This window comes from Mustela putorius, unplaced genomic scaffold (genome assembly GCF_011764305.1).
Source record: "Mustela putorius furo isolate JIRA1106 unplaced genomic scaffold, ASM1176430v1.1 tig00537227_pilon_pilon_pilon, whole genome shotgun sequence".
NCBI classification, from domain to species: domain Eukaryota; kingdom Metazoa; phylum Chordata; class Mammalia; order Carnivora; family Mustelidae; genus Mustela; species Mustela putorius.
The window spans coordinates 26,863,989-26,888,016 of NW_025422368.1; the positions used below are offsets into that span (position 1 = coordinate 26,863,989).

Sequence of the window (24,028 nt, forward strand, 5' to 3'; positions counted from 1 at the left end):
TCAAATACTTAAATTTTGAAGCTCATCATATCAGATATAAAACTGCATGCATTTGAAATTAGTCATGGAAATAAAATATATTAAATATATAATACAGCATTACTAGCTTACCTTGTCTGGAGAACCTAACTTAACCATGGAAAATCTTGGAGAGCAATTCCCTGACACTAACCTGAATGTGTGGCTTCATCTGCTTCCAGGTGACAGAATGAACAATCCCTTGATTAAGATAGTTGAATGCTTGCTGAAGAACACGGGGGGCTACATACTCTTTCTGTCTATATTGGTCTAAAATTTTTAGTAGTACCTACAGGAAAAGAGGGAAAAAAAAGTTCAGGAGAACATAAATAACTTAAAGGTTAAGGGGAGGGGCATTTTAGGTATGACATAAAACCCAGAATCCATAGAGATTTAAAAAAAAAAAAACAGATTTTTGGGGGAATTCAACATCTTGCAAGAAAACTCAGCTTTAATTATTAGATAGGTCCATATTGAACTGAAGGGTGTCTCACTGTAATTCCCAGCCACTTGTCCCACTTCTAACCAACTTTATCAAAGTTGTCAGAAGTCCTGCCATCACCTCAATGCCCTGTCTGCGATGCAAGCTACAAGTGGATGCTACTGCACACAGTTTTTCCTAAGACCACTGTGGCCTCTATGGGGTGGAAGTGGTGGGAGAGGAGAAACAGCTAAGAGGAGAATAGTTTTTTGTAAGAGAACAATTTTTAAATACTAGGAATATATAGGAAAACATGGCTTAGACATGGATGAAAGGCTATGAAATCTGAAAGTGTATGTATGTACAAAGTACACATGTTTAAGAGGCACCTGAAAAACTGGGCTGAGCACACTTCAAGAGGGCATCAACTTTAGGATGCTTAATGAGTTTAACAGCCGTGGAAATAGCAGAAGACAGAGCTGACCCGCTTCCTGATTATCCTACTTTCCACAGAGAACGACTGAACAGATCATTTTATTCACTAACTTTGACTAGTTCATTAACAGATCATTATTCATTAATTTTCCCCACCGACTGCCTTGTGGGCCAACAAAGTAATTTGTGAGAAAATTACAGCCATAGCTTTCCTGAATTGTTGCAAGGTACTTTCTTAGAAACAATCATCCATAAAAAGAATTTAAGTTGGTATCACCGACAATAAAGAAGATTAATACGCACAGATTTATACAAATCTAGAAACACCCTCTATACTGTTAATGGCCTTTACTATGTTTAATTAATCCTTGCTTCCTTGTTGCAGTCTTGATACAGCCAGTGCTGGAATGGTTATTAAACTTCATTTGTTGAAATATAAAAAAAATGGGACTTAAATGGCAATACAGGTCAACCAATCTTCACACCCAAATGTCCTCTGTAGGCTTTTTTTTTTTTTTTTTTTAAGATTTTTTTATTTAGAAGGAGACACAGCGAGAGAGGGAACACAGCCCGGGGAGTGGGAGAGGGAGAAGCAGGCCTCCTGCTGAGTGCGGGGCTCAATCCCAGAATCCTGGGACCATGACCCGAGCTGAAGGCAGACACTTAATAACTGGGCCAACCAGGCACCCCATGCAGGTTTTAAATATTAATACCAACTTGGATTATTTCTCAAGAACTATTTTCACTGAACAAAATGGTTTCCAAACTTCCACAAAAATATGTGGTAAGTTCTCAGCTGAAGGTCTTAACTTCTGAGCTCCATCCCTCTTGAAACAGATCAATCCATCACATAAATCTTCTGATAAAAAAGCTTAGAACAAAGAGGAAAGGATCAAAGGAGTAGACAGTAAGAAACCTCTAAGAGGTCAGAAAGTTAACAGACAAACCCAATCTAAGCACTGGGCACTCTGACATCAGAATCAACAAACTTAAAAGGTCCGAGTCTAGCATCTAGGAGTTTGGAAGGGCACTTCCAAACTTTTAGAACCAGTGGAAGCTGCTCTGGGATATCTGGTTCAAAAAGTGACTGCACTATATTAGATTCCCAGAGCTGCCGCTTCATCCCCTATTAATATATAATGTACTAATATGTTCACAGTCTACTTTTAAATGCATAGAAATGACTTAACTACTTTCTTTTTTGTTTAAAGATTTTATTTATTTATTTGAGAGAGGGAAAGTGTGTGTAAGAGAGAGCACGAGTTGCAGGAGGGGGCAGAGAGAAAAGCAGCAGCAGACTCTCCACTGAGCAGGGAACCCGAGCAGGGCTCGATCCGGGGACTCCAGAATCATGACCTTAGCCCAAGGTAGACACTTAACCAACTGTGCCACCCCCGTGCCCCAACTTAACACTTTCAATAATAACTGTCCTTCCATTTAAAAAGCATAGTTTTATTACCTGCTGAATTCCCACTGCATAGGTTTTCAAAAAGAATTCAGAAAATTCAAAGTATTCTTTTGTGACATTTCCTGGGCTTCCATATCTTAAAATACAAAGAGAAAACGTTTAAATATTACAATTTTTTTTTTAAAAAGCATGCTCACTAGTTTAAATACAGTCCCTTGCTAAAAGATCTATTTGGGCAGAAAACTAACACTTTCCCCTTTTCCACAATCCCCAAGATGAAATCATGATGACCTTTCTGGCCATTTAGATTCTGGCCCATAATTAAATCCACCTACTTAACCAAGAGCTTCTAAAGGGCACATTTTACAAATAAAAATTATATCTGACTTTTTTTTAAATAAATGTTTCTATAATTCAATTTGACTAACTTTCCTATGGAGCTGAGTAGCCATGCACCTTCTTGTACAATTCCTACAGATTTCCAATGAGCTAAACAAGGTCATTTCTCCATTCTTTTTCACAGAACAGAAAGATCCAGAGAAGACTGTCCACATCGTTACGATCTCAAAGCCAACTATCACAGTTAAGCCTACCTTAAAACAGAGGGTGACTTTTTTTTTTTTGGCCCACTATGCCTTTTAAAGAAAAATAACAATTTACTGTGGAGTATCAAGGCACCCATCCAGTTTTATTACATTCAATACTGAAATACTGATCATAAGATCGCAGATCTGATGAACTGAATTACCGCTCAAAAAGACGAGCTACAATGTGCAGTGCCCATTTCTTACACTTCCACCAGACTAGTTCCGGTCTATCATCCTCATCGATCTGCAGAGTCTCCTAAGAGGACAGAAACACTCAGATTAAATTTCCGAATAAAACGGTTTATTCAAACAACAAAGGCAGAATAAATTTTTTTATATACATTAAGTAATATTACACAAGTTAGACTGCAAATGCATATTCTTACTTATAGATTGCTACACAGGAATTAAACAAGCAAAGCAGGGGCGTCTGGGTGGCTCTGTGGGTTAAGCCTCTGCCTTCGGCTCAGGTCATGATCTCAGGGTCCTGGGATCGAGCCCCACATCGCCCTCTCTGCTCAGCATGGAGCCTGCTTCCCCCTTTCTCTCTGCCTGCCTCTCTGCCTACTTGTGATCTCTCTCTGTGTGTCAAATAAATAAATAAAATCTTTTAAAATTTTGAAAAAAAAATACACAAGCAAAGCAAATTTCAACTAACTAATGCTGTTGTTCACATTTATCGCCTATCTTCAAAAGGCCCAAATAAGTGGGAAACAAAATACAAACCACCACATCCCTTGAGGAAACTCTGGACAACAAAAAGGTTTTATATCTTGAACTGAGTAATAGTAACACAGGTGTATATTTGTCAGAATTCACTTATCTGTTCCCTACATTCTGTATATTTTGTATATAAAGTAAACCTCAACATAATTTGTCCCAAGATACAGATAAAAGAAAGAATACTGCACATTTGAAGACAAACTTAAATTTTAAAATATGTAACTTAATTTAGTTATTTTGACTAGTTATTGAGTTAATTTGATAAGTGACATATAGCATCGTTGTTATTACAGATAAAAATGAGACACCATCTTTAACCTATCAAACTGGCAAACTTAGAATTTAATGTGACAGACTTTCTCAGTCCGTACTTATTAAAGCATAAACCAGAGCAATGTTTCTTGAGAGCACTTTACAAGATCTGTCAAAGCCCTAAACACTTCTAGGAGTTTATCCAAAGAAAATAATCATGTATGTGCATAAAAATTTAACTACATTCTTACAGTTACACTAACACGCTAAAGCTACCTAATGTCCAGCAAATGAAACACTCCATAAAAGTGACAGTACAAAAACACTCATAATCATAAAAAATATTTATAAGAGATTTTAAGTGAAAATTTCAAAACAGGACCTACAGATGCCATTTTTATAAATAAAATGTGGCTGTATATAGACCCAGAGGGGAAAAAAAGGCCAAAAGAATAAATACCAAGTTTCAAAAATGTTTTTTATTATCTTTAGTAAGATTAAATACAGTTAATTAATTTTGCTTATCTGAACTTTATAAAAATGAATATGTATTACTATTTTTATTACAATAGTAATTTTTTTCCAAACAGCAAGCCAGGATAATAAATCGGTCTACCACAAATATCCCAAACCCAAGTTTTCCCAATTTTTCTCAACAAGAAGCCCTTTCTTACAGGAGGAACTGTTCTGTCAATAATAGTTCGAAAGATCTCCATCCACGCGGTCATGGTTTGGTTATTCACTAGTTGCAGAGGCAACGCATACTGAAAACAGAAGAATATCATCATCAAACAATAATCCTTCCCCTCCAAAAGAGCCTGTAATTTCATCTATAGTCAAAGGTTGAAAAATGTGAAATGGCTAACATTTGACCATGAAAACAGTAATTTCATATGGTTTAACCTAAAATTTAACTTAAAACAGCCCTATAAACATAGGCAAATAAATTAAAATCTTGAAAATCTAGAAATATGTGAAATATGCATGCCATGAATTATTTCTCTGGGCTACTTGTTTAAATTAAAAAAAAAAAAAACTTTAATACAGTAAAATTTCATTTATCCAGTATGAGATTCTAGAAAAGTGATTTTTCCCATTCCCATTTTTCCCTCTTTGTGTGTCAAACTATACATTGTAACCACTTTTTCCCCAGGTTTATTGAAATCCCATTGACATATAACATTGTGTGTGTGTAAGATATACAATGTGATAATATCTCTCTCTCTCTCTCTCTCTCTCTCACACACACACACACACACACACACACAGTAAAATGATCACTAAAATAAGGGCAACCTCCCATAGTTACATTTTTGTAGTGAGAACTCATTTAATCACTTTAATGAAAATCTTTACCTCATAAACATTTTCTTCAGTTACTTCAGCTACACTGCAGCATCACACACAACTACATATTACTGTGGGTCTCCCTGCTACACTGTGAGTTACACTCCTGTAAGACACAGTGCTTCTGCATCCATGCATTTCAAAACGTGCTACATGCTAAGGACATAATGACAAGTACGAGGCACAGTCTCTGTCTTCACAAAGCTTACACACTAGTTGGGGGAAACACACATATGAACAAGGAATTACAATATGGTATGATACACAACACAGACAAAAACAGTAGAATATTGTTAAAGGCACACACAAGAAGATTGCCTCATCCAGGCTGGGAGTATCAGGGACATCTTTCTAGAAGCGACACACAAGCTAAGACCTGGAGAAAGAGCAAGAACTGGCCAGCTATAAAGGACAAGAGTGCTCCAGACAGAATTTCAGAGGCTCAGAATGACAGGCGGCATGACCTATTCATGCAGCTGAAAGAATTCCAGCATGGCCGGAGTGTGAAGTACAAAGGTTAGAATGGTGAAAGATAAGGTAGGAGATATGACGGGTTTATGGTCTATGTTAAGAAGTTCCCAATTTAAGTGCACTAAGGAGTTGCTGGGGCTTGAGATAAGGAGCACAGGAGGAACAGATTCTGGGTTAGTGAGTGAGTGACGAGGAGTTCACTTCTGGACAAACTGAATTCTGAAGTATGTATGGACTATCCATGTGCCATGTACACAATAAACATTTAATAAATGCTACTTACACAAAAATCACTTCAATTTTATCACACTATTTAAAACAAACTTTTCTGCCTCTTCCTGAATTACCAAACATTAACTTTTTACTTACATTATTATTGTATCGTGCCCTTAAAGCTGCCTCAATTTTTGCTTCCAGGATTCCCAGAGGGAAAGCTGCCTCAAGTTTTGCTTCCAGGATTCCCAGAGGGAGCATATTACTTTGGTAGCATATAATAGATCACCAAAATGATTAAAAAATGTTAAGGTTCTGCACTGGTTTTTTAGATTCCGCCCTCTTAGGAAATCAAAAAAAAGAGGAGGCTTTAGGAAAATTATTTCATGAGTCTCTATCTTACTTCCGGAATCCTACTATGCTTCTCCTGATGGGAAAGGGAAGTCTAGATTCTGTATAAATGCCATATTACTGTATCTAACAGCAAAACATCTCACAGAATAAAAAATGTTTGCCTCTGAGTAAAGTGACTGTCCTGAGGAAAACTTCTGAACAGTGCTTTAATAAAAAGCCAAAGGCACCATATCTTCCTTCCCTATTACTTTTTAAGAAGGGGGGTGGGGGAGGTGGAATATAGTTTCCTGGTATCCTAGCTTCTTCTCTCCTCAGATTTATTTCCTCTCCCCTTCCCTCTCCCTGCTAAGCTAGGGAAAAAAAAAATTACCTCAAATGATCCTCTATTAAAAGTTTAAAAGATGGGTGCACCTGGGTGGCTCGGTTAAGCAACTGCCTTCGGCTCAGGTCATGATCCTGGAGTCCTGGGATCGAGTCCCACATCAGGCTCCCAGCTCCATGGGGTGTCTGCTTCTCCCCCTGACCTCCCTCTCATGCTCTCTCACTCTGTCTCTCTTTCTCTCAAATAAATAAATAAAATCTTAAAAAAAAAAACAAGTTTAAAAGATGAAGGGTGCCTGGGTGGTGCAGTCAGTTGAGTGTCCTACTCCTGCTTTCAAATCAGGTCTTGATCTCAGGGTGGTAAGATCAAGCCTCACATCAGACTCCATGCTGAATGTGGAGCCTGCTTGAGATCCTCTCTCTCCCTCCCCCTCTTGCTACTCCCCCTGCTTCCCCTCACTCTCTTTCCCTTCTCTAAAATAAATAAGTATTTTTTTTAAAAGTTCAAAAGAGGAGTCTAAAAGTATAATTCTTTATGGAAGTGAAATATTCTGAAACACTACAAAGGTACTTGAGTAACATGAAGCCAAGAACAAAACCAATGTCCTGGCTCTCTAGCTTGACAACACTACCCTTTTGCATGACTGATCTAGTAAAAAAGCATGTAATAGAGGTTTGACTCATACGTCATCAAACACTTTATAGACTGACAAGTTATTCCTCCTCCACCTAGATCTAAGTAATTTATCCAAATCTTTCAAGGATTAAATTTTAAATGTTTTTATATTTAAAACATTCCATTTCTGTCCTCTTCTTATTTTTTAGACTCTTATATTAATCTTCTTTATAGCTTTCAGGTAAGAAAAGGAAGTATATTAAACGAAGGAAAGTGAAGCACTAAACCATCACTGTTAGCCTTACATTGGGTCAAATTATAAAGAAACTATCATTAGTATGATTTCCCGCTAAAAAAGGACCCTCTTCTTTTCCTTCCCCTTCTCCTATAATCCTAACTTATCAACAGGCAGGATGCTACTGACAGATGAGTCAAGGCATCTCAGTCAGTTAATTACTCTGGTTCTTCCTCAGCCAGCACTTCAGACACTGGAGTGAAAGGCACAGTCAGTGAATCTCAGCTCTGCCACTAAGATAAATTTGGACAATTAAGTTAATTTCTGTGAGCCTGTTCTCCCATAGGACTTTTTAAAAGAAATACATATGGAATAGATAATAATTTTTAATAATAACTTACATTTATTAAGTTTCCATAGATCAGGCAGAAATACAAGGCCCCATATTTACCTTCTGTAACAAAAACTTACCTGAACAAGTGCATAAAAGATTTTCAGAATCTGCTTTTGTAGTAAAACAGAATAATGTGAGGAATCGGGAAGGAGCTGCATGATTTGTTGCTGAATACGAGGCAGAAATATTTGCATTGCTGCTATAAGAGGCTCTCTTTCCTCAGCTTTCTTATATCTACATGAGCAAAGACAAAAAAGAGAAAAAAAAATAATTTCTCCCCTACAAAAGAACTATAAATAATGAATTTTTTAAAAAATTTTTAAACTAGATACAGCTAACGAAACAAAAACATTCCAAACAGTGGCTTACATTTTCTGTTTGGATTTTAAGAATAAATTTGGAAGAAAATCCCTCTTTTAGGCAGAGAAACCTAAAATCTTTCTAAAAGGGGTTAAATTGATTTCAAAGAATTCTAGACTATTTGGCAAATTTCCTAAGTGATTTTTTCTACTATGTAATTTTCATCATACCATAATTCTTCCTATTAAACATAAGTTGACAGACATTCCTATCATATAATAAATAATGTAGGAAAAAATTTCTTCTTAGAATACACTAAATTAAAATGTTAAAAATAGTTTGCAAACTTAGGTGCTCTCAAATTACTTCAATTGCTCCAAATCTCAAATATCTTCTAACTAACCAGTTTTTTAAAAGGAAAACTACAGGACTCTGCATGCATAAGGCACAACCCTCCCAGAAACCAGAAAGCAATGCTATTAAACATGACGCTCACTGGTCTCCTAACTCCCGAGCAACTTCTATGGAAAAGAACGTCACTAGCAAGGAAACTTGAACATTTTCTATCCTGTATCCAAAAAGTTAAATGTTTGGTTTACTTAACGTGCTCACTTGAAGAACTTAAATATTAAGGTTCCTTTTTCCAAGGAAAACTGTTAATAAATGGGCCACTGAAACTGGCAAATAAATTCAAGAAACACTGCATATCTTATTACTGCCTTAGAGATTAGCAATGTACTTTAGCAGATTTAAGGTTCTCTGAATAACTATAGTAAATAAACATGCTTGTGCTTAACCCACCATTTCCCAAACCAACCTGATTCTGCAGAACACCCATATAGCAGACCTCTCTATGCAATTTAATTCTTTCTAAGTAACACAAGGCTGGTATCTTCAGCCAATAGAAATCAACTTACTCATATGTCTTCACCAGTTGATACAGACATAATAAACTGCCAAGCCAGCTTCCACTGCTCTGTGATTGCAAGTAATAGTCTATCTTGTCGACTACCGCTGGCCAGTGACCAGGGAAATCATATTTAATGATGGCACGGAGACACATTGTTAACTGGACTCTATAAGGTGGGGGGAAAAAAGTCCACAATCTAAGTAGTTATAAATATCAGGTTTCAAACACCTCTAATATTTTACACAAAAGCACTCTAACCTCTATTTACCTATATTATACAGTTACATATCTTGGACAGGGGAAAAAAGAACGGTCCTATAAAGAAAAATCTCTTCAGTAGCTCCACTTACTGAAAATAAACAAAATGGGTGATTTCCTACAATGAATGAAAACTTTCAAATGGGATTATCCTAAACACAGCCTTGGGGGAAAAAAAGAATTTAAAAACAAAAATTCATTTAAAAATTCTCAAAAAAAAAAAAAGGAAAAAAGAAAGAATGAATCCACCACAGCTCTGCAAAATTTCCCACTTTGTCATCTTTTGTAGTTTAGTTATCATATCCTAAGGGGGAAACAAAACAAAACAAAGTATTTTGTCATTTCAACTGGAAAAACAGCCTAAAAATAGTCAAAGTAGGTAAAACAAAGGCTGACATAACAGTGGGAAGCATCTCAGTGAGCCTGAGCCATCCATTATCAGTAAAAAGCCAACACAGTATGTTGCTCCTATCAAAGCTTCCTAAGACAGTAATTTTTGTCTTTCAGAATAAGAAGCAAGTATTAGCTGGCAATTCCTGAAGAGGAAAGCTAAGTTATTTGCAGAGAAATCAAGAAAAAAGCAGTAAGAAAGACCTAAAACCAACTTCTCTTTAATAAAACAACAAAGTTAATAAAAAACGTGATCTCATAACATTTATGTCAGTATCCATTTTCTCAATGAGAGCCCTACTATAAATGGAATCGGGGAAAAAAAAATTGAGGAAAAAAATTTCTCCTCCACAGACTATCAATATGTCCTTATATGGTCATTTGCAAATGATTAGAAAGTGAACCTGGCTAAATTAGGATTCCATAATGCCTCCTCCCCCCAAAAAATGTGTGCTCCATTGGCTAATAATTTGCATTCACTGAAATGAAACACACAAAATAATGCCTTTTATGTTATCAAATCCATTTGAAAATTTTTCAGTGCCATACTCTTAAATGAACTCTGAGAATAGTTCTTTTAAGAGTGACTACAATTAAGCCTCAGGACATACAAGAAGCAACTGTCTCACGATAAAGATAAAATTCTTCTCTTATGCCTCCAGCAGTCGTTCCTAAACAATAAATACGTCACATCTGTGCACAATAAAACTAAAACTTCTCATTTTTTCAAATTTCATCTTTAGGAGACCTCCCAACGCCTTCATTTTCCCAGCCAGCAAGGAGGGATGGCTATGAGCAGCCGTCCCTTCCTATGTTACTGTGCAGGAGCATCACAAGACTCAGAGAGAACTGTAGACTCTGTCAAGACACGGACGCACACAGACACACGATGGTGCCAGAGGGGAGCCCCTGCCTGGCTGGATGCGGGCACCCACTGAGAATACTGGGGATTTTCTTTAATCAGTACCCATCCTTTCTCCTCTTAACTAACAAAGAAACTGCATGAAGAGTTGTTCAATGTTTGCTCTCCTTCCCCACTATTCCCCTCACACTTCCTTCCCTATTCCTGCTGCTTATGACATAATGTACATGAGACACTCAGGGCTAAAGTTATAGCTCCTCTATTAATGTTAAACAATTTCGCTCCCCTACCTCAGTTCCACCTCTTTCCCTCCTCCGTTTTCAACAGAAATCTAACTATGAACTCACGTGGAAAAGAATCTGTGTTTCCTATTTTGAAAGTGCAAACTGAGTCTGCAGCTCTGCGGTGCGAGAGGGGAAGCCGCTAGCTAGCATTATGTGCACACTCCTACCAACATCCGGGTCCTCGGCTGCAGCAGCCACATTGCAGGCACTCAACAGCCACAGACGTCATGTGGCTAAGTACTGGACGGGGTGGGTACAGGAGAGCTCCGTCATCACAGAAAGGCCTACTGACCAGTGCTGCTTATAGCATCTAACCTCAATTTTAAAAACCGGAGCCAGTCTTCTAGCCTATACATACTCTATTCTGTCTTCTCCAAAGAAAAAGATACTCAGTTCATTTTAAAAAATGAATGAAAACATAGGTAAAGTAGGCAGAAAAGTGGTGAAAATTCCCAGGCCTCAATTTCCCTGTATTAATGGGGAGTTGGGGGAAGCAGCTGGTAAAAAGTAAAGAGATCATAACTAAGAACATAGATTATTTGAATAGCAGGGATTTATACAATTTTAGTTAAGTTTGATTTTTGCCTTAACTCTTTTTTGGGCAACTTATGGCAACTAAATCTTTTCCAAAATACTTCAAGGCAAAGAATTACAAACGCAAAGACAAATAAGTAAAACAATATTTTTTGAGTGCCCACCTTCATTACTTTACCTCTTCAGATATACAAACTTGAGGCTGATGATTAAATCCAACTTCTCCCATCCAAACATTTCGTGCTCCCTACTAATCATATAGAGTATAATGTACCTCACTAAATCCGGAGACCGAATTATTCCTTCCACAATGTTATCGCGTATTTGCTGGCGATCATTTTCATGAATGTTGAATGGAAATACTGCTTCTCCCGGTGGAGGTTCTCGGTCAGGCCAGTACTGTGTCACCATGTTCTTCAAGTAAATGGCAGCTGAGGTGGAGAAAAAAATGCTAACATAGCAATACTGAAAAGATGGCTTTAACATAGCTTTACAGAGCATGAAAGGCTAAGTCCTTCATGTTATATCTTCACCGCTAAACAGGATACTCAGCAAAAATGGAAAAATCTTACAGTTATAAATAGCCAACTGGCGAAGGGAAAATGTAGAAGAATTTAAACTTTCTCTTTACCTAGTAAACCAAATCTAAGCAGAAAACCTTTCATTAAATCAAGCTTCAGAGTCTAGAGGACAAAAACATGATCTAGGAATCAAGTATATATCCTTAGACATAAAAGGCACACTAATTTGTAGATGTTAAAATAAATCCTTGGGGTGCCTGGATGGTTCAGTCACTTGAGCGCCTGCCTTCAGCTCTGGCCACATTCCCAGGGTCCTGGGATCAAGCCCAGTGTGGGGCTCCCTGCTGAGCAGGGAGCTCAGCAGGGAGCCTGCTTCTGTCTCTGTGTGCTCAATCCCCACTTGTGCACACTCTTCCTCTCTTTCCCTCTCTCTCAAATAAATATATTTTTTTAAAGTTCTTAAAAACAAAATAAAATAATAAAATAATAAATCCTCAATTAGAGGCACCTGGGTGGCTCAGTCAGTTAAGCAACTGACTCTTGATTTCAGCTCAGGTCATGATCTCAGGGTCCGGAGACTGAGCCCCTCATCAGGCTCTGCACTCAGTGAGGAGTCTGCTTGTCCCTCTCCCTTCCTATTCTGCACTCACACACACGTGCACTCTAATAAAAAAATAAAATCTTTTTAAAAAATTAAATCCTCAATTAGTTAAAATAAAATTGAACCTGTTACAAGTTAATGAGAGTATTTATTTCTCATATAGATAATCATGGATTGCTAAGAATAATGAAGAAAAAGTACCAAAGATAATTCAAACTATCAATAATCTAAAAACCTTCCTTTCATCATCTAATTAAAGTTATCTATTTAACCATTTGCCAGAGCTAACAAAACACAAATATCATTAATCCAGTCATATGGAAATTATTAAACTTTGTTTTTCTGCAAAATCCACCATTCCAAGCATCTTAAGTCTAAAATTAACTTTCTAACGCATACACACAGTTCTCTCCCTCTCAAGCACAACAGATCATCACTTAAGCCCTATGCTCAGGAATCCAGACTCACAACTACACAGGTCAGTCGATCCCACAATCTCAAAGGGGAAAGGATGCCAGTAGGAACTCACTGAAGTACAACGCTGGGCTTTTTGAGTCAATGTTTCTAGGTTTTTCCATTTTTCATTGTAATTTGGTAGTCCCTCTCTCTCTTATTCATTAATCTGTTACAGGCTAGGAAGTTGAATAGTGTATGTAAATTATAACCAAAACAAGAGTAAATAGGTTCTGAATAAAAGCCAAGAGCTTCCTACATACAAGACACATGGGTTTTAATGAAAGAGTTTCTTGTTATGCTGCTGGACTGATCAGAGGCATCTTTCCAATTTTTTCTAGGTTCTGTATTCTAGAACACTAAGGTTAACCTTAGTGTTTGTGAATAACTTAGCTCTAGGCTGAATTTTTATATCCCTCCCTATCCATCTTTTTTTAAGATTTTATTTATTTATTTGACAGAGATCACAAGTAGGCAGAGAGGCAGGCAGAGAGAGAGAGGGAAGCAGGCTCCCTGCTGAGCAGAGAGCCCGATGTGGGGCTCAATCCCAAGACCCCAGGATCATGACCCGAGCCAAAGGCAGAGGCTTTAACCCACTGAGCCATCCAGGGACATTCCATCCATTTTTTTTTTTTTTAAGATTTTATTCATTTATTTGACAGAGATCACAAATAGGCAGAGAGAGAGAGAAAGAAAGATGAGGAACCAGGCTCCCTGCTGAGCAGAGAGCCTGATGTGGGTCTCGATCCCAGGACCCTGAGATCATGACCTGAGCCGAAGGCAGATGCTTAACCCATTGAGCCACCCATGCACCCCCCCATCCATCTTTTAAAAATATATACAACACGTCAGAAGAACAAAAAAGCAAGCAACTTACAGAAAACAGACCCATGCTACTTTTCAAATGAGGGTCCCCTCACCAGTCACCAACAATGACTTCATTAGGTCTAATGTAACATCCAACCCTAAACTACCACTTTCATTTATTTACTTTTTAATCTTTTTTTTAAGATTTTATTTTTAAGTAATCTCCACATCCAACATGGGGTTCAAATGTATAACCCCGAGATCAAGAGTCACACACTCTAGTGACCGGACCAGCCACATGCCCCTCAACTACCACTTTCAAATCCAAACAACTTTTCTGCTCATAGCAACTCCAAAATTTACTAAAGAAACCACATTTCTGAAACTAGGATTAGGTATATTAGAGGGTCTCCTTGCAAGCAAGGAGTAAAAAGTTGAAAACAAAGCCACCTGAGAGATTCTTAATCATAACTATACTAAATTTAAGATGGGCTCCTTTCTCTGTACATTGGATAATAATATTAAGAATGCTATTATGCTTCTTAATACTCGAAAATAACAGAACATTCAGATTTATTTTGTTTTGCTTATCAATGTCAAAATATTACATTTTTTCCCTATTTCTCCACAGTAAAGTAATAAGGGACATTCACTAATGAGCTTGATTGATGGTAACAAGAATATTATAGGATTGCCCACAAGCCAAAAAATCTAGAACTGACTATTCTGCAGAACTATGTCTTTCCATTTAATATTAGCATATTTTTTATAGCTTTATACAGGTTGACTTCTTTTTAAAGGAAAAAATCACATCATTCTTTTTTAAATGTCATGATAAAATGATAAATTACCTGTCTGGGTGTCACCATAAGGTTCTTGGGGTATCTCTGTATTTTAATAATAGATTAAATAGGACAGAAATTTTATAAGTTTAGGGGAGATATAATGTAGAATTTTACACTGTATATTTTACATTCAATGATAAAATAGATGCTCTAAGAGAGAAAACTGTCCTAATAAAAAATAACCACCAAGATAAACTCTGTCTTGTGACTAACAGATTTGAAATCTACATAAATTATGAAGAAAAACTGCCTGTAAGTGCTATTTACATTTCATATCATATCTCTGGGGCGCCTGGGTGGCTCAGTGGGTTAAGCCTCTGCCTTCAGCTCAGGTCATGACCCTAAGGTCCTGGGATCGGGCCCCACATCGGGCTCTCTGCTCGGTGGGGAGCCTGCTTCCCCCTCTCTCTCTTCCTGCCTGTCTGCCTACTTGGGATCTCTCTGTCAAATAAATAAATAAAATCTTAAAAAAAAAAAAAAAACCCTCAGTTACATACATTATTAAGATTCAAAGTTGTATAGAGGATATGAGGAACCTAGCATTATTGCAGATATGATACAAAAAGTAAGCAAAAGCAACTTGGTGAGAAGATTCAAAACTGAAAATTTTAATATCATTAATATCCACCCAGCATCTCCATTTCTTGTTATTTATTCTTTGAAAATATTTTCACAAGTATCCTGAGATAAATGTCCAAGGATTCTGATTATAGCTTTGCCTCTATCAACAATAACAACAAAAAAGGGACAATAAAGGAAATATCCATCAATATCAAATTGTTTGAATAAACTAAAGTAGTTCTGTACAAAGAAATAATGAACAATTGTTACAAAGAATAAAGCACATGTATATGCATATACACTGGTTTGGAAAGACCCCCCAAGGGTATATGGTTCAATGGGAGAAAGAAAGTTATAAAACACCATGTGGAATAAAAACCTATTTTTGTTACATTTTAAAATTATCAAATCTACAGGAAAAAAGGGAATTGGAGAACCTTGCACCAAAGCTGATGGCAGGTATCTCTGGGGGTGTAATTGGGGCAATCCAATGAGTTTTTGTAGTGTTTATATGTCATGTAAAGAAGACATATTAAATCAATAAACTGTTAAAATCTTTAAAAATACTATTTCTACAAAGCTTCACAGGAACTCTGCGATGGCCCTATAAACACTTAGATTATTAAAATAGTTTCCATTTAGCAAAATGTGATTTCAGAACAGCCCTATTTCATAAAACAAAGATTAAACAACAGAGTTGCAGTTTCAAAAAATCTATACATAAGTCTTATACACCTTGTTAAAGTTATAAATAATTACAACATAAGCTTTTCTTTTTTTTTAATTATTTTATAAACATATAATGTATTATAGCACCAGGGGTACAGGTCTATGAATCGCCAGGTTTATACACTTCACAGCACTCACCATAGTACATACCCTCCCCAATGTTCATAACCCCACCACCCTCTCCCAAACCCACCCCCAGCAACCTCAGTTTGTTTTGTGAGATTAAGAGTCTCTCCATAAGCTTTTCTTAATAACAAAGGGATCTTTAGGGAATCATGCATATTGCTACAAGTATTTCCCCAGAGCTAATGATTTCTTACCTCTTTTTTGTTATGCTCAAGGAAAATTAAATACTTTTATCAGCGTGTAGAGTATAATCTTACCTGTATAAAATTGTTGATCTCTCCCTACCTGTACCTGCAAAGACTAATGTTTGCGTAATGTTAATGATGGCCATTTCTGAGCAATGAATATTGAGTAAATTTTTTTACTTTCATCTTCGTATTTTTCTGTGTTGCCCAAATTATTCATAATGAATATATATTGGGGTGCCCTGGGCAGCTCAGTCGTTAGGCATTTGCCTTTGGCTCAGGTCATGATCCAGGAGTCCTGGGATCTAGCCCTGCATTAGGCTCCCTGCTCGGCAGGAAGCCTGCTTCTCCCTCTCCATCCCCCCCCCCTCCTTTTGTTCCCTCTCTCACTGTCTCTCTCGGTCAAATAGATGATTAAAATCTTAAAAACAAAAAACAAACAAACAAACAAAAATAGAATATATATCAAGTGGCCGAGCTTTAAAAAAAGTTTTTAAATAAATTAGCATTTATCATTTTATTCCCTTTATCTTGATATTACCATCTTTTCAGGACTCATGACACTCCAAGACGTTCGCCATTTTTTACATTCTGACCTGTAAGGACCAGCTCATTAAAAAGGCAAAAAAGAGGAAGGCACAATACCACGGAACTACCATAAGGTCACACAGCACTTGAAAGTAAGTCTCAAGTTTAAAACAGAAGTCCTGGGGCGCCTGGGTGGCTAGGCAGTTAAGCCTCTGACTTCGGCTCAGGTCATGATCTCTCAGGGTCCTGGGATCCAGCCCCACCCACATCAGGCTCCCTGCTCAGTGGGGAGTCTGCTTCTCCCCCCCTCTCTGCCCCTCCCTCTGCTGCTGCTATCTCTGTCAAATAAATAAATAAAAATCTTAAAAAAAAAAAAAAAAGAAAAGTCCTGTTCCCCAAACACGTGTTTAGGAACACCTGTGCACATATATTACATCCACAATCTGACTTATGAATGGAGCTCAAATCCACATACATAAATTCACGGTCTTCATCTATGGAACCAAAGGGTGGGCCACCAGGAATCATAAAGAATTAGGGAGATTAAGCCACTGGAATTGTGAAAACTAAGGGGGAAAACGGCAAAGTTACAGAGGCAAGGAATCAGTAGGTGAAAAGGAGAGGAGGAGAGGAAAAACCAGGGAAGATGTAAAAGCTCAGTATCTACCTCTAAATTTCCAGGGAAAAAGAGAGTTTTTAAGCCATTAGAAATACTTTATGTGTGCTTCCTATTTTTTTAAAGAAATCACAGATACAAATAATTTTATAAAGGATGAAAAAACTACTCACCTGCCTGGCGTACTGGGAATTCCACATGGTCAGAGACTATAATCCGAAGTAAACTGGGGGCAAAATTGATAATCTTGTAGGACTGAAATTACAAAGAAATATTTATAAAATAGGCCAATATAAATGAATAACTGTTAGCACTGTTACTGAATACATTACTGTCCAAATAAAAGGAAAACTTTTATAGTGAGAGAAATTTTCCAAGGCAAAAATAAATTACTGAAATACTTCAAATCAAAATTGTAATAAATTGATGAATAAAGGGGTATGAATATTTTTGTTTTTTAACATATATTGTTAAAATGCTCTCCAGAAAATGTGTAGCGATCTACACTCCCAAAAGTAGTATATACCCACCTATCCAATACAATGTTTAGCATTATCATTCCTTCAAAATTGACTCTTGTTTTAAATTACATTTCTGCTAAGTTAAAATTTATCCTTTCTGTTGGCTATTTGTTTTCTTCTACAAATTATTCCCTTTATCCTTTTTTGAAGAGTATTTGTTTCATTCTTAATAAATCCTAAGAGCTATTTATAAATTTAAAATCCTAACTTTTATTGGACCTACACATTGCAAGTGTTTCTTCCCAGCTTATTTGTGCTTTAATTTTGCTGATAGTATTTCTGTCAAACAAAAACATGGATCCAGCATAGGAAAACAGACAAGATAATGTTAATTATCTGTGCAATGAGCTATGAAGAACCAGTCCAGGCTGGAACAATGTGCCTCATAAGACAGTGTTGAGAGTTGTCACCACCAGCTGCCCTGTTGGTGGAGCATCCTTTATTTTATTTTATTTTATTTTAAAGATGTTATTTATCTATTTGTCAGAGAGAGAGAACACAAGCAGTGGGAGCAGCAGGCAAAAGAAGCAGCAAGCTCCCCATAAGCAAGAAGCCCAACCCAGGACTCAATCCTGGAACCCTAGGATCATGACCTGAGCCAAAGGCAGGCGCTCAACCAACTGAGCCACCGAGGCACCTGGAGGATCATCTTTTAAACCTGACACCCAAGTAAGTCTGTGCTGATGTGTGTGCTGCCTGGGTCAGTTCCCCGCCACCCCCAACTAGTTCTACTTTGACCTACCCCTGAGTTTTGACAGGCTGACTGTAGAAGTAAAAATAAATAAATAAATAAATAATTTAAAAAAAAAAATACAGAACAGCCGGTTCCTTTTGATAATACTCTCCCCCAAATGTCAAGTACCTGGACCAGGTAACCTTTCTGCCACATTCCCAGAGCTTACACTTGGCCTTGCCTGCTGACATTCCCAGAAAAGATTCACAAATTCTCAGTAAGGCTAAAGCCAACAATGATGAAGAGAATCTGTTCAGCTTCCCTTCTCCCAGGAGCCTGGACCTACAGTGGCATCTTTTTCAACATACCACTAGGTTTACATATACCGCTCAACTTTTTTTTTTTTTTAAGATTTTCTTTATTTAGTTGAGAGACAGAATGAGAGAGAGCATGAGAGAGGAGAAGGTCAGAGAGAGAAGCAGACTCCCCATAGAGCTGGGAGCTTTACATGGGACTCGATCCCCAGACTCTGGGATCATGACCTGAGCTGAAGGCAGTCGCTTAACCAGCTGAGTCACCCAGGCGCCCACCACTCAACTTTTTAATTTAACCATCTTTCCTACTCATTTATTCATAACAGCATTAATAAGATAAAGGACTAAAATTTTCGGGGAAAATTTGTATCGAGATTTTAATATCGATCTTTTCCATTCAAGAACATTTTGCTTTCCAATTCTTTCTATAAAATTTTGAATTATCCAGGTGCCTGGGTGGCTCAGTTGTTGAGCATCTGCCTTCAGCTTGGGTCATAGTCCCGGGGTCCTGGGACTGAGACCCACATCGGGCTCCCTGCTTGGCAGGAAGCCTGCTTCTCCCTCTCTCCGTTTGTGTTTCTTCTCTCACTGTCTCTCTCCCTGTCAAATACATAAATAAAACTTTTTTTAAAAATTTTAATTATCCTATAATTGTTCTTCCTTTCATCCTATCTAAACCTCAGAATTTTAAATCTGTTGTACATAAAGTTCTTTTTCATTCATAATTGAAACCACCATTTTAAAGTAATTTTTAAGAAAACAGATTTCTCCTAACAGCAGTTTACAGGAGTCAAAATAACACAGATTTAGCCCAATCTTCTAACCTTCTACATGTACATTATTATAAAATAACTCATGTTTGTAACATTTCAGATACAGAAAGATCCCATGGTGAATCCAAGACTAAAACATCCATAGCTTAGTTCTAATCTCTCCAGTATAGATACTTATTACACATAAGTACAAAATAACCTGTACACTTAGACTAACAGTATCTATTTTAGAGTAGTTATTGTGGAGACTGCTTTGACTTCAACACTATTGCCTTTGTACACATTTTGGAACTCCATTTTTTTGCAACTGTCTGCCATTTTAATGACCTTGTGCAACTTTTTGTCTTCTCCTTTCAACCTTGATTCAAACTATGTTAATTTGGTCAGCTAAAACATCCAAAGGTAAATTCAGATAAAGTCTCATACAATTTTTCCTCACAAATATTTATCCAATTTCTTTTTCCACCTCGGAGTTCAGGTTTCTAAGAAAAAAATGAAAGACATTTCTCAATATTTACTTTGTATCTCTGAAGTTTTCTGAAAATAGTGTATTTACTTAGCATAATTCTGCATCTGATGAGAACTCATTTTAAAGCAAAGACCTGCTGCCTCCCGTTCTCTGCCTGATGGCTCCCAGTACATTACCTTTTCAAGTGCTCCAATATGCCAAGCTGAAGGCCTTTATTGGACTTGCTCTTCCCTGTTTCTCTCCCAGTTCTTCACCTGCTTCACTCCTTCACAACATCTAGGTCTCGGCTCAGTGTCACTCTTCAGAGAATGACCACATTATTTATACACTCCAACACTGTCTCTCCAGGACTTTACTATCTATAGCACTATAGTACTTATGACCTAATACTACTTACTTATCACTATCCCCCACCAGAATGCAAGCTCTGTGAAAGCAGAGCCTTACATTAGTGTCTGCATGAGAACTCAATAAATATGTTATTCATGGGGCACCTGGGTGGCTCAGGTCAGGATCCCAGGGTCCTGGGTTCGAGCCACACATCAGGCTCCCCGCTCAGCAGGAAGCCTGCTTCTCCCTCTCAATCTCGCCCCCCTTGTGTTCCTTCTCTCCCTGCCTCTCTCTCTTTGTCAAATAAATAAATAAATAAAATCTTTAAAAATAAATAAACAAATAAATGTTATTCATATAAACAAACCCTCTTAAAGGGCAATAAAAATGATACAGACAGATGCACAGAAAAACAGGGATTCCAAAGCTCAGCAAAGAAAGTAATTATTTTTATTTCGCTACTGAGGCCATGTGGAGAATGTTTTATTAAAAGAAGATAACTTTGTGGATGAGTTACTGGAGCAAGATATCTACCCACTCCTGCTTCCCTTTGCTGCTGCTAAGGTGACTTCTGGGCCTAAAAACAAGGAGGAATGCACAAAGGATGCATTCTTAATATCCTGAGATAAAACTGAAAATGTGTTTTCTGGGGACCCCTGAGTGGCTCCATTGGTTAAGCATCCAACTCTTGGTTTTGGCTCAGGTCATGATCTCGGGGTCATGATACTGAGCCCCGTTTCAGGCTCCATGCTCAGTACAGTCTGTTTAAGTTTCTCTCTCCCTCTGTCCCTCCCCAGGCTCACAAGCTCTCCTCTCTCAAATACATAAATCTTTTTTAAAAAAAGAAAAAATGAAAATGCACACAAAATGTTTCCACAGAAACAATATCACACACAGCAATCAAGGAACCAATAACCAGTAACAGAAATATGTTGACTACAGAAAAATGTAACTCCAAACAAGAATCTATCCCTCAGAACAGAGGCCGTTATGTTTTGAAACTGCCTACTCTTCTACAAGGCAATTGACAGATCAGTACATTGCAGAAGCTGCCTCCAGTTCCTAGGCAGAGCATAGTTGCTGAGGGGGGACCTAGACTAAAATAAACAAGCTGGACCCTAATCACTTATGATAGATTCCCCACAAGCAAAGCAGGACATTACAGTGGTGATAGAGAATAAGCACACAAAACCCAACATTATAGCCATATAAGCCATAACTATAAGGTTATGCGACATTATACTTGTCTTCTACTTACAATTTTTTTTTAAAAGTACTTAGTAAGAGTGTATTACAATCCAAAGCATTGTACAAAACGTAATGCCAAAGAGTGGCATAGCAATAAGCTACTTAGAGCAGTTGCAGAGGAAACTATGGTTTGTGATGAAATGGGTGGATATGGGGCAGGGCAGAGTGAGGATGAAATGGGTTTGAACTAAAATCCCATGAAGAAAAATGTAGACTGGGGTCCCAAGGGTCTCTTCTAGTTCTGCAGGCTTTCCCACCAACCTTTCCCCTCTGTCTGGGGACAGACACTTATACATTGATGAATCACTTACACATTGATGAATCAGAAACAAAGCAAGGATAGGTGAACAGAGGCAGGAAGGTACAACATGATACCAAAGATATGATCCCTACTGACACTATTAAAATAACATCTGGCCTCACTGGGAAGAGAAGGGGGTCACAAACAGGCCAATGCCCCTGGTCATACTAATAGATTGCAAGTTCAGCTCTTGCTTTGTTCCTTCTAAGCAACCCCTGGATTACTATTCTTCTAGCCAATCAACATATAGTACCCTGCTTCGCAAAGCCTGAGACAGGTACTGACTTTAACGTTCCCCTATTTTGAATGAGAGTCCTTTTCTTTTTGAGGTAACAACACATGCTCTTTAGGCTTCTGTTTAACTCCACCTTCCCTCCAGTGCTTTCACTCTCCCTTTTATCTCTTGGGAATCCTGAATTCACCCTTACTCCAAACACCGTCCAGATTTCCCACTGGATTTCAAAGATTTAAATGCACAGTTGCACTTTAAAGTCAACTCCAACCAGGAAAACCTTAGTGAACTCCCATAGAAACTTTTACTTAAGACAGCTGCTCTCACACTTCAGGAAGCACAGAATCACCTAGCTTGCTAATTAAAAAATAATTGGGACCCACCCCCAGAGTTTCTGATTCTCTAAATGTGAAGCCCAGTAATTTCCAATTCCAGCAAGTTTCCAGATGATGTAGATTCTGCTCATCCTGGGCAGCACCTTGAAAACCACTAATTTAGGTATATTCCTTTACATTTTAAGGATTACCCCAACCTCAACCAGCTGTCACTCTACCCTAGGGAGTAGACCTTAATTCGTACTTTTTAGTGAGAAGTCTATCATTCATCCTTACAGGGGAGGAGGAAAACAGGAGCTAAATTTTGGGATCACTACAATTTCGAAATGTCGGTGGTAACCCTGGAACAACGTTAGGGCCAGTAAGAACAGAGGATGGAAGATAAAAGAAAGTCTTACACATTTTAGCGCTTATAAGAAATACCTCCAAACGCACATTAATCGACGTGTCTTTTATACAATATACCACGATGAAAACTGCCTGTCCTCTCCCGTGCTCTCTCCTGGCCGCCTTTCCCAGAGCTCCAACAAAACTCTGCCAATCAGTGTCAAAACAGTCCTACCAACCCCACAGAAGCAGGCGATGGGAGGGCTTCCCACCGCAACACCCAAAAAAGGCTGGGTCTGGAGAAAAGCTGAACTCAGATCCGAATTTTAAGCGAAATTTCCCACCCCCTTCCCTAAATCAGCGTACTTCGGGAAATCACACACCCTGCGAACACTGGCCAAGCTTTCCAAAGCCTCTTTCAGCGATCCAGTGGACTGAACAAACTGCACCGTGAAAGGAAAACGACAGGAAAAGATGCAAAGGTGGCCAACAGGTGCGCGAGTTGTTCAGGAAAGATCCGGGGAGTGCCGCTCAATTGGCCCCCGGGGGCTGGGGGTGGGGGGCGGGCCGGGACGAGCGTCGGGGTCCGAAGCCCGGGTTGGGGTGGAGATCGGGGGCCCCGAGGAGGGAGACCGCGGGGGGCCCAGGGGGGCGCCGCAGGCCCGCTCCTCACCTGATTGAGCTCATTCTCAGCTGCAATCCGCAGCTTCGGGTCGATGGTGCCCTTCAGCGCCTGGATGATCCGGTTGAGGTCCATCTCCCCGGGTGGGGGCTCCGCGGCCCCCGGATCAGTAGGCCAGACTGCAGCTTTAGTTTTTCTTTTGATCCTCTCAGCCTCCTCCTCCGCGACCCCAGACTACCTCACTCCCCACCCCCCGCCACCGTCGCCACCTGCAGCCACTTGCTGCGCCACTCTGACTCCGCGCCCCCTGTCCTCCCTTTCTACCCCCCACAACTCGCTCTCCATTCACCCTTTTACGACAGCCGGTGGGAGGCGGGAGAAATGAGAAGAGGAAGCGCCGCTTCCTTTACGGCGGCCTCTTCCCCCAGGGCGTGATACTATGGCAGCTCCCGCAGGCGGCCCCCATGCTGCTGTACGGAAAACAGTAATGGCTTCTTCCCGGGAGGGAAACCGCGCTCACCGGCTCCAGCAAGCGTCCGCCATGCTGCCTTACGGAAAACAGCCTCACCTGCTTCCCA

At 38.7% G+C, this 24,028-nt stretch overlaps 1 protein-coding gene across 6 annotated transcripts in view; it reads right to left on the minus strand.

Annotated features, from left to right (window-relative positions):
• The window catches only part of IPO8 (importin 8), a 90,011-nt gene extending 66,187 nt beyond the window's left edge, over positions 1-23,824 (minus strand). For 5 of the 6 annotated variants that reach the window (XM_045072873.1, XM_013057828.2, XM_004755706.3 and 2 more), the window contains exons 1-9: positions 23,502-23,824; positions 17,479-17,560; positions 11,608-11,764; positions 9,013-9,171; positions 7,873-8,029; positions 4,519-4,608; positions 3,031-3,125; positions 2,334-2,418; positions 173-307 (exon numbers count right to left, since the gene is read on the minus strand). In XM_045072873.1, the coding sequence (XP_044928808.1) occupies positions 173-307; positions 2,334-2,418; positions 3,031-3,125; positions 4,519-4,608; positions 7,873-8,029; positions 9,013-9,171; positions 11,608-11,764; positions 17,479-17,560; positions 23,502-23,585 (1,044 nt within the window). In that variant the 5' untranslated portion in view covers positions 23,586-23,824. The remainder of the gene's footprint in view (positions 1-172; positions 308-2,333; positions 2,419-3,030; positions 3,126-4,518; positions 4,609-7,872; positions 8,030-9,012; positions 9,172-11,607; positions 11,765-17,478; positions 17,561-23,501) is intronic. The other variant, XM_004755707.3, reaches the window with a different exon arrangement.
• Positions 23,825-24,028: the final 204 nt, after the last annotated feature.